Source organism: Chiloscyllium plagiosum, chromosome 10 (genome assembly GCF_004010195.1).
Source record: "Chiloscyllium plagiosum isolate BGI_BamShark_2017 chromosome 10, ASM401019v2, whole genome shotgun sequence".
NCBI classification, from domain to species: domain Eukaryota; kingdom Metazoa; phylum Chordata; class Chondrichthyes; order Orectolobiformes; family Hemiscylliidae; genus Chiloscyllium; species Chiloscyllium plagiosum.
This window is the reverse complement of record NC_057719.1, coordinates 3,235,794-3,245,650: the sequence shown is the minus strand read 5'-3', so window position 1 is coordinate 3,245,650 and position 9,857 is coordinate 3,235,794. Positions and strand designations below refer to the sequence as shown.

At 45.8% G+C, this 9,857-nt stretch overlaps 1 protein-coding gene across 1 annotated transcript in view; it reads right to left on the bottom strand.

Annotated features, from left to right (window-relative positions):
- Positions 1 to 6,150: 6,150 nt before the first annotated feature.
- Positions 6,151 to 9,857, bottom strand: part of LOC122553341 (uncharacterized protein C14orf132) — a 56,784-nt gene continuing 53,077 nt past the window's right edge. The window contains exon 2 of the mRNA XM_043696914.1: positions 6,151 to 7,829. Within this exon, the coding sequence (XP_043552849.1) occupies positions 7,605 to 7,829 (225 nt within the window). The 3' untranslated portion in view covers positions 6,151 to 7,604. The remainder of the gene's footprint in view (positions 7,830 to 9,857) is intronic.

The window sequence follows — 9,857 nt, the reverse complement described above, 5'->3', positions numbered from 1 at the left end:
TAAGATAAAAGGTAGGGAGGAGGGACTTGGGGGAGGGGCATTGGAAATGTGATCGCATTTCCAACGCCCCTCCCCCCAAGTCCTCCTCCCTACCTTTTATCTTAGCCTGCTTGGCACACTCTCCTCATTCAAAACTGGAGAAATCTTCCAAGGTGGAAGGTGAGGCGCTCTTCCTCCAGCCATCGTGATGCTATAGTCTGGCGATGGAGGAGTCCAAGGACCTGCATGTCCTTGGTGGAGTGGGAGGGGGAGTTAAAGTGTTGGGCTATGGGGTGGTTGGGTTGGTTGGTCCGGGTGTCCCAGAGGTGTTCTCTGAAATGTTCCGCAAGTAGGCGGCCTGTCTCCCCAATATAGTGGCTCAGCGGTTAGCCCTGATGCCTCATAGAGCCAGGGACATGGGTTCAGTTCCAGCCTCGGGGTGACTGTCTGTGTGGGGTTTGCACATCCTCCCCATGCCTGCATGGTTTTCCTCTAGGTGCTCCAGTTTGCTCCCAGCGTGGGAAATGCAGGGTTACAGGGATAAGGCAGTGGGTTGGGTCTGGGTGGGATGCTTTCCAGAGGGTTGCAGTGGACTCAATGGGTCGAATGGTCTGTTTCCACACTGTAGGGATTCTATTCTACGAACTCCCAGTTCACAGGAGGTCTGCACGAGAGCTATTCAGTTAAAGAAATCATTACCCCTTGCAAGAGAGTGGACTGCAGGCATTGACGGGGTGCTAAATGGGTGAATGGTTCGCCTGTCCTCAGTATGTTCCCAGACAGCAGAACCAGAGGTCGCAGTGGAAGAATACAGGGTGGGTCATTTTTTTTTAAGATTACTTACACTGTGGAAACAGGCCCTTCGGCCCAACAAGTCCACACCAATCCTCCGAAGCGCACCCACCCAGACCCATTCCCCTACATTTACCCCTTCACCTAACGCTACGGGTGATTTAGCATGGCCAATTCACCTAACCTGCACATTTTTGGACTGACCGGAGCACTCGGAGGAAACCCACGCAGACACGGGGAGAATGTGCAAACTCCACACAGACAGTCACCCGAGGCGGGAATTGAACCCGGGTCTCTGGCGCTGTGAGGCAGCAGTGCTAACCACTGTGCCACCGTGCCGCCCACTGAGCTGAGGAGAAATGTCTTTGTCCAGTGAGTGGCGAGCCTGTGGGATTCTCTGCCACAGGAAGAGGTTGAGGCCAAACGTTGAATATCCTCAGAGAGGAGTGAGGGGGTAAAGGGAGTAAGTGGGAATAGGGGACTGAGTTGGATGATCAGCCGCGATCATGTTGATTGAAGGAGCCGGTTTGAAGGGCCTGCTCCCAGTTTCTATGAATGGTGTGGGCCAAGTTTGAATCATTAAAGTCCTGTCCCAAGGGAGCACATGAAGGAAGATGGGCCCCACATTAGCGCTGGAGAAGCATGTGAAAAACATCACTCAGCAAAGAGCTGGGACTGAGGGTGAGGAGTGGGTGCACATGACCAGGAAGATTTTCTTACCTGTCTGTGCAGGTTATTTGTTAACTATCTCCAGTTCAACTCTCTCCCCTGACAGCAGAGATCATGTTCACTGTCACACATGAGGTGCTAGTGGAAGGAGGATGAAAGGAACCAGCTGAGGTGTCAGATGCATGTTGGATCCCAGTAGGTAACATCACTGAGTTTCATAGTGATGCTAATCCAGAGAGTGAAAGCTCAGAAACAAGCACAGAGAATGATGGAAAAACTCAGCAGGTCTGGCAGCATCTGCGGAGAGAGAAACAGAGTTAATGAGTCAGGTCCAATGACCTTTCGACAGAACTGGAGTGAAAAGAGTTACAAGGATGTTGAGGGGGTTGGAGGGTTTGAGCTATGGGGAGAGGCTGAATAGGCTTCCATGTTTTCCTTGGAACATCGGAGGCTGAAGGGTGACCTTATCAAGGTTTATAAAATCATGAGGGGCATGGATAGGAGAAATAGACAAGGTTTTTTCCCTGGGGTGAGGGAGTCCAGAACTAGAGGGCATAGATTTAAGGTGATAGGGAAAAGATATAAAAGAGACCTAAGGGGCAACTTTTTCACACAGAGGGTGGTGCATGTCTGGAATGAGCTGCCAAAGGAAGTAGTGGTGGCTGGTACAATTACAGCATTTAAAAGGCATCTGGATGAGTATATAAATAGGAAGGGTTTGGAGGAATATGGGTCAAATACTGGCAAATGGGACTAGATTAAGTTGGGATATCTGGTCAGCATGAACAAGTTAGACCGAAGGGTCTGTTTCCGTGTTGTACCACTCTATGCCTGTGACTCTATGACTCTGCGAGTCTATGAGAGCTCAGGGTCAGCAACAGTTGCAAGACACTGGGTAGCAACCGAATCCTCTGACCCAAAAGGTCTCAGATTCATATCCCATTCCTGACCCTTGAGTCTATAATCTATCTGACCCTCCCAGCGCGGTACTGACAGAGTGCAGCACTGCTCCAGTCCCTGCCTCTCAAACAGAATGGTAACAGGAGCCTGTCAACCTCTTCAGAGAGATGTAAAATATCCCCATTATTTCACAGAGTATTCGCAGGCAAGTTCTTCCCAATGTCCTGGGTCCGTGTATAACCCTCTAGCAGCACCATGAGAAACGGATTATCATGTTGCCTGAACACACGCACCAGCTGTTTATACCTGACTGTTGTTAGAATACTGACTGGACTCACAAACCCTTAACGTTCACCTGTCCCTGTGTTTTTATTTTTGCTGTTTACATGTTATTTACTTATCTATGCTACTTAACTCTGTGATCTGCCCGTATTGCTCACAAAACAAAGCTTTTCACTGTGCCTCGGTACACGGGACAATAAATTCAATTCAATTGAATTCAACTTCAGCAGCTTCATCGAGTGGAAAGTGTTTTGGTATATTCTCAGGCGCAATACAAATCCAAGTTTTTCTTTTAACTACAACAGCAGATTGTGGAATATTATCCACACAGTTTGGCAGAGCAGGGAAGAGAATTCTCAGGAAAGGATTTGTTTAAGGTCACCTCAAGCAGGTGACGGTCTCATGGTATTATTATGGAGCTGCTAATGGAGGCCCAGGTACTGCTCTGATGAAGAATCTCCTGGGAATGAAACGTTAGGCTTGCTCTCTCTCTCTCTCTCTCTCTCTCCATGGATGCTGTCTGACCCGCTGTGATCTCCAGCATTTGTTGTTTACAGTAATGTCCTGGTCAATTGGGTTTAGATCTTATGTGGGAAATGGTGAAGTTTGAATTCAAAAAGGAAACAGGTTTTTCAGCCAAGTCAATAAATATGATCCAACAGTCAGCAGTCAATCGGGTTTTTGCCCGAAATGTTGATTTTCCTGCTCCTTGGATGCTGCCTGACCTGCTGTGCTTTTCCAGCACCTCTCTGATCTAGACTCTGATCTCCAGCATCTGCAGTCCTCACCTTCACCTAGTCAACCTCATTGTCAGCTGTTTGGTCTACTTTTGTCTCATCTGCACATTTCCTTAATGATGCCTCCTATATTGAAGTCTAAGTCATTATAATACATCACAAACAGCAAACACCACAGAAAATATCTGTTTTTTCTCCCCCCCCCCGCCCCCACGGTCTGGTTTTTGCCTGTTAACCAGTTCACATTCCAAACCCTATGGTCACTGCCTCACTGTTGCTAACTATTTGCATCAATGATTCAGGAATGTGAATCCGAAATAGCATCTCAAAATTCGCATGTGGAAATGTGCAGGAAAACATCTCTGGGCTTGTAGGCTGGGAATGGTAGATAATCTCTAAAATACTGAGAAATCTCGGTGAGTAAATCCCAGCTGGCATAAAATTCCCCTTGTGTTGAAGTTACTAACCAATGGCAGAAGCCAGGAAACAATGCAGTTTGCCTGGAAACCTGTCACGGTCTGTAGCATGTATCTAAACTGTTCAGCTCCAACAAAACGACACAGTCCTTCATTTAGGATGCTGTCAGGAATGGAGGGGTTGAGTTATCAGGAGAGGCTAGATAGATTAGATTAAATTCCCTACAGTATGGAAACAGGCCCTTCGTCCCAACAAGTCCACACTGACCCTCTGAAGACTAACCCACCCAGACCCATTCCCCTACCCTATATTTACCCCTGACTATTGCACCCAACACTACAGGCAGTCTAGCTCAACCTAACCTGCACATCCTTGGACTGTGGGAAAAAACCCACGCAGACGCAGGCAGAATGTGAAAACTCCACACAGACAGTCACCCGAGGCTGGAATCAAACCCGGGTCCCTGGCGCTGTGAGGCAGCACTGAGCCACCATGCCACCCATAAGCTAGAACATTTTCACTGGAGCATAGGAGGTTGAGAAGTGACCTTATAGAAGTTTATAAACTAATGAGGGGCATAGACAAGGCGAATGGTACCTTTCTTCCCCTGGGATGGGAGATTTCAAAACTCGGGAGGCATATTTTTAGGTGAGAGAAGAAAGATTTTAAAAAGACACAAGGGGTCATTTCTTTACACCGAGTGGTTCGTGTGTGGAATGAACAGCCACAGGAAGCAGTGGGTGCGGGTACAGTTATAACATTTAAAAGACGTTTGGATAGGTACACGAGTAGGAAAGGTTTGGAGGGATATGGGCCAGGAGCAGGCAGGTGGGAAGAGTTTTGTTTGGGAACATGGTCAGCATGGACTGGTTGGAGCGAAGGTCGGTTTCCGTGTTGTATGATCCTGTGAGTCAATGATTACGGTTAGATCTGAGCTCACTCCAAACGAAGTGCTGGAAAAGCCATTAACTCATCCCTCCTTGGAACCTATGAGTACAATGAAACTGCTGAGAAAGGGGACAATCGGTCAGTTGGACAGGAGCTGAAGGTGAGACAGTTTACAAAGCAGTAAAAAGCAGGATAAATACTCAGACTTTCACTGAACAAATGGAAGGAAGATTTTCTTTGCTCCTTTCACACTTTCACATCAGCACGTTGGGATGGATGTTTAATGATTTTTTTTATAATTCACTTGTGGGACTGGGCATCACTGACTGGGCCAGCATTTATTTCCCATCCCTAGATGCCCCTTGAGATGGTGGAGGTGAGCTGCCTTCTTGAACTGCTTTCCTATGCTGTATTTTAAATAGCCCATCTCAGTAGACATTAAAAGTGACCCATTTCCATTGAAGACTCACTAAGCGCTACCTAACCCAAATTTCAAGGTGGTTACCTCATGGGTTTGGCTGTTTGAGAGTTTATTGTTGACATGTTTAAGGGAAAAGTGTTTCTGTCAGAAACTAAGTTTGCAAATGGGCCCTGAGGGTGAAGGATTTGAGAATACCAAGCTGTTTAGTCATTTACATTAGAGACACAAGTCGCTAAAAATAGCAGAGGAGGTTATCAAGGTCATTTTTCAAAAAAAAAAGCAAAACTAATTATTAGGTTCATTAACAGCAGGATGGAAGTGAAGACGTGAGAAGTTATACAACAGATGCTGGCGCGATCTGCCACCAAAACAGAAGGTGCTGGAGAAACTCAGCAGGTCTGGCAGCATCTCTAGAGAGAAAGAAACAGAGTTAACTTTCTTTTCATATTAGAACATAGAACATAGAAACACGTTCAGTGACCTTGCAGAGCTGTGTTGAAGTTGCATTGTTAGCCACACTTAGAGAACTGGACAGTGCCCTGGTCTCTCTAAGCAGGATATGGAGGCATTGGAGCAATACAAGAAACTAGAGCAGAATCAATCTGAGGGGTTACACCAAACAGGGCCAGTGCAGTTGGCTTCTCCAAGAAAGAAGTCTTCAAGATTGTGTAAGTCTTCAATCTGGGGCAACGTAACACAGTCACTACTAAAGGCAGCAGAGCATTCAGGAGAGAGCAATATTACTCAGAGAGTGGTGAGTAACTCATTACCATAAGTGGTGGCTGAGATAAAATCGGTGTTGGATTAGGAGGAAGCTGGATAAAGGAATAGAAGGAAATGCTGAGGATGTGAGACCAGAGGGTAACAAGGGGCTAGTATGGGGTATTTGAACAGAATGGCCTGTTCTATACTGTAAATGTAAGATTGTTGTAAGAGTAGAAATAGACCATTCAGCCCATCAAGATCTGCTCTGCTGTTGAATGAGATCATAGCTGATCGGATAATTCTCAACTCCACGTCTCGGCCTTTTTCCCATCACCCTCTGTTCTCTTTCTGATTAAAAACCTGACCATCTCAGCCTTGAATGACCCAGCCTTGACAGCCCTCTGTGGTTAAAAAAAAAAATTCCACAGATTTATTCCCCTCTGAAAAGAATTACCTCCTCATCTTTGATTTGAACAGGTGATCAATTCTCTGAGGTGATGCACTTTGATGCTAATCTTTCCTAAAAGGGGAAATAACCCCTCTGCATCTATTCAGTCAACTCCCTAAGAGTCTCATCTGTTTCAATAAGGTCGCCTCACATTTTTCATAACTCCAATGAGTGTCGTCCCCAACCTACTCAAACCCTCCTTGCAAGACAGAAAGCGAATAAGAAATATTTTGCAAGATTATATTTACACTGTTACTTGTTTCTTATTAATTTCACCAGACAAATTTAAAAAAGGCTGCTGATTCCCTATCCAACCCATTTTTAACCCATTGTGTTCCCCGGGCAGTTTTGTCTGTTAAATACATAAATAAACTGCCATTAAAGCACTTGTACTTACAGCTATGAAGAATAGTTTTTACGAATGGCAATATTTGAAGTTTCTCACTTATTCATTCCTGCTGGCTATGTCATTTCTTTGGAGTTTTTTTTCACAAATACTCCATATTTTGGACATGACTCACAGAAATTGAAAAATTTTAGTAGTCCACTGTACCAGCATCTGTTGAAGCAGAATTCAGCCACACAACAGGAAGAGGATTTGGAAAGAATGGCACATCGATACTTCCCAGCGCGAAACATCCCTGTGTTTTACAGAGATAATCAACGTGACTCAGGGCTAGTGTGTCCCTAAAAACCAGACACCCAAATCCTTGAAACTTCCCTCCCTCCCTCGCCAACCTGACCCTCTTGAGTCTCAACTCGCACAGACAGCGAGGATGAATCTCCTGCAACAACAGCTGAAGAAGATCTCAATAAAAGCCCATCGCCACTACCTGCCCAGGAAGTGACTTCTAACCCATTACATTTCCCTTAAGTCGAGATAACCTGTATTTATAAAAGTATTATATTTCAAAAATAACCCTGACACAGTTTGTATTTAATTCTTAAAGCAAAAACCCAACATTGCCACTAAACTGCATTAACCTATCGGAATGTGCTGAATAATTGGGGTGTGGCGCTGGGCAATTGAAAATTGCACTGCAAATTCCCTCGAAAGAGACTGTGACTGTGTAAATATCGTTGTTGTTAACTTATGCAAGGATCTCGTCATTAAAAGATAGCAGTTTGTGGCTCATTGAATAGGGAATATCAGCTCCCTGTAATTACCAAGTTGAAGAGGCCAATAGGTTTGGAGCCATTGATTGTCCAGTGACCAAAACTGAGTACACATGTGACACAAGGCTACAGGGTACCATTAGAACATGCAGACCCACAAGTGACTGAGTTGGATGACGTATAAAATCCTCCATTGTGGGGACAGACTGTTGGGAGGACAGTCACGTTGAGTTGTCAGGCCCCGAACCACCTAAAAGGTGAACGCATATACAACACCAACCACCACAATGTTCCCAATGGTGGCTATTATCGCAATCCATAACCAGATGGCGTCATTGGAGGAGCGAGCTGGTTCCTCGGGCTGATTTGGGGCTGACAGGGTCTCGTTCATGTTGGTCGATGAGTTGAAGAGTGAGAACTCGGTGTTGCACTCATCGATAGGGGAGTCCATGAAGGCACCCGTCATCACAGGGATCTGTGGGAAAAAGAATAACGTCAAGATATTCAGTGTTACTTTTACAAGTGAGCTCACTCATAACAAACATTGGAACATTGGCATATAAGAAGGACATCCAGGCCTTCCAGCTCGCTCGGCTGTTCAATGACATCATGCTGGAATTGTCCGGATTCCCACTTAATCTACTTTAGCTGAAAGGACAATCCATAGGTAATAGTACACAACAAGACAGCATCCATCTTAATCTTGAAAATGTCAATTATCCCCCAAAATTCATGACCTTTTAGTGGAGGCAGTTCAGAGAAGGTTCATTAGAATGATCCCTGCTTTGGAGGGATTGACTTATGAGAAAAGATGAAATAGGTAGGCACTTTGCTCACTAGAGTTGAGAAGAATGAGGGGTGACCTCACTGAACATGTAGGATTCTTAAGGATAAATGCTGAGAGGGGTGTTTCACCTCATGGGAGAGTCTAGGGCCTGAGGCACAGTCTCAGAATAAAGGGGCATCAATTTATGGCTGAGATGAGGAGGAATTTCTTCTCTCAGAGGGTTGTGAGTCTTTGGAATGCCTTGTGGGGGCACAGTCCTTGTGGATAATTAACACTGAGACAGATAGATTCTTGATCAGCCAAGGAAAGGCAGGAAAATAGAAATGAGGAGTGTCAGATTAGTCATGATCCTACTGAAAGATGAAGGGGCTGAATGGCCTACTCCTGTTCCTATTCTGATGGTCTTACGGGGAGCGGTCCAAATTTGTTCTGAATGCCCCCCCCCCCCCATTCAACAGCTTTACGAAGTGGCAGTGCCATTGGGAAGGTAGCACCGGTAACCATGACAACACTCCCCCAAGGCCCAAGGGCCTTGGCCAGAGGCGAGCAATGGAGAGGTCATGGCGATGAGGGTCAGGAGACAAGGGAAGATGCCGGAAAAGGAGAGAGTCAATAAAGTGTGGCTCTGGAAAAGCACAGAGGGTCAGGCAGCATCTGAGGAGCAGGAGAGTCGGCATTTTAGGCTTCTTCATAACCCTTGCTGCCAGGAGAGGAAAACATCTCCTGCTGACCAGGCAGCTCCCGCATTGCAAAGTTCAGAATTCTAAAGGAGAATTATACCCAACTTGAAACATTAACTCTGTCTCTCTCTCTCTCTCTCTCTCTGTTGCCAGACCTGCTGGGTTTCTCCAGCATTTCTCTGCGTTTATTTCAGATTTCTGGCATCGGCAAGATTTTGCTTTCAGTTCAGACAGAACTTGCATTTCCGTAGCACCGCTCAGGTTGTGTCAAAGGAATGTCTTTTTTGAAATGTTGTCACTGCTCTAAACAACCAATTTACACACAGCAAGCTCACACAAACCCCAGTGAGTTAAAGGATCAGGTTTTGACTGAGAAACACCAGTGGAACTGTCCAGTTCTTTCACAGGTCCAGATGGTGAGTCCATGAAGCAGCTACAACATACAAAACGGAAGCAACAGGAGACCATTCAGCCCCTCCAGCTTGCACCACGGCAGTTCGGATCTGTTTTGAGATCAGCATTCCCCGATAAGCCTTAATTTCTTGACTTAACAATAAACTTACCACCTCTGCCTTAAAAATATTCATTGACCCTGCCTCCATCACCGTCTGAGAAACAGAGCTCCAAAGTCAGACAATCCTTAGTCAGTAACTGGTTCTCCTCATCTCAAAGGATGTCCTAAAGGGGTGACCCTTAATTATTAAGCAATGCCCTCTCGTTCTGGGCCCAGCCACAGCAGGAAACATCCTTTAGACATCCACCTATTCAGAACTGGAATGTCTATACACAGGCATGTTCCCCGTCACTGAGTCACCATTTATTGATACATGGAGAGGCCTTAACGCTGATCTAGCTCCCTCAGAAGCACCTCTTAGAGGAAACAGAACCCTTGACATTTCCGTTTCTGTCTGTCAGCCAGGACTCCCTCATTGGAACAGGTTAACATGCTCAGTCAGGGAGCTCAGATTCGAGGAAATGCACCTGGCTGACCTTACCACAAGGATCATTCAGGATCTTCCACACTTCAATCAACTCC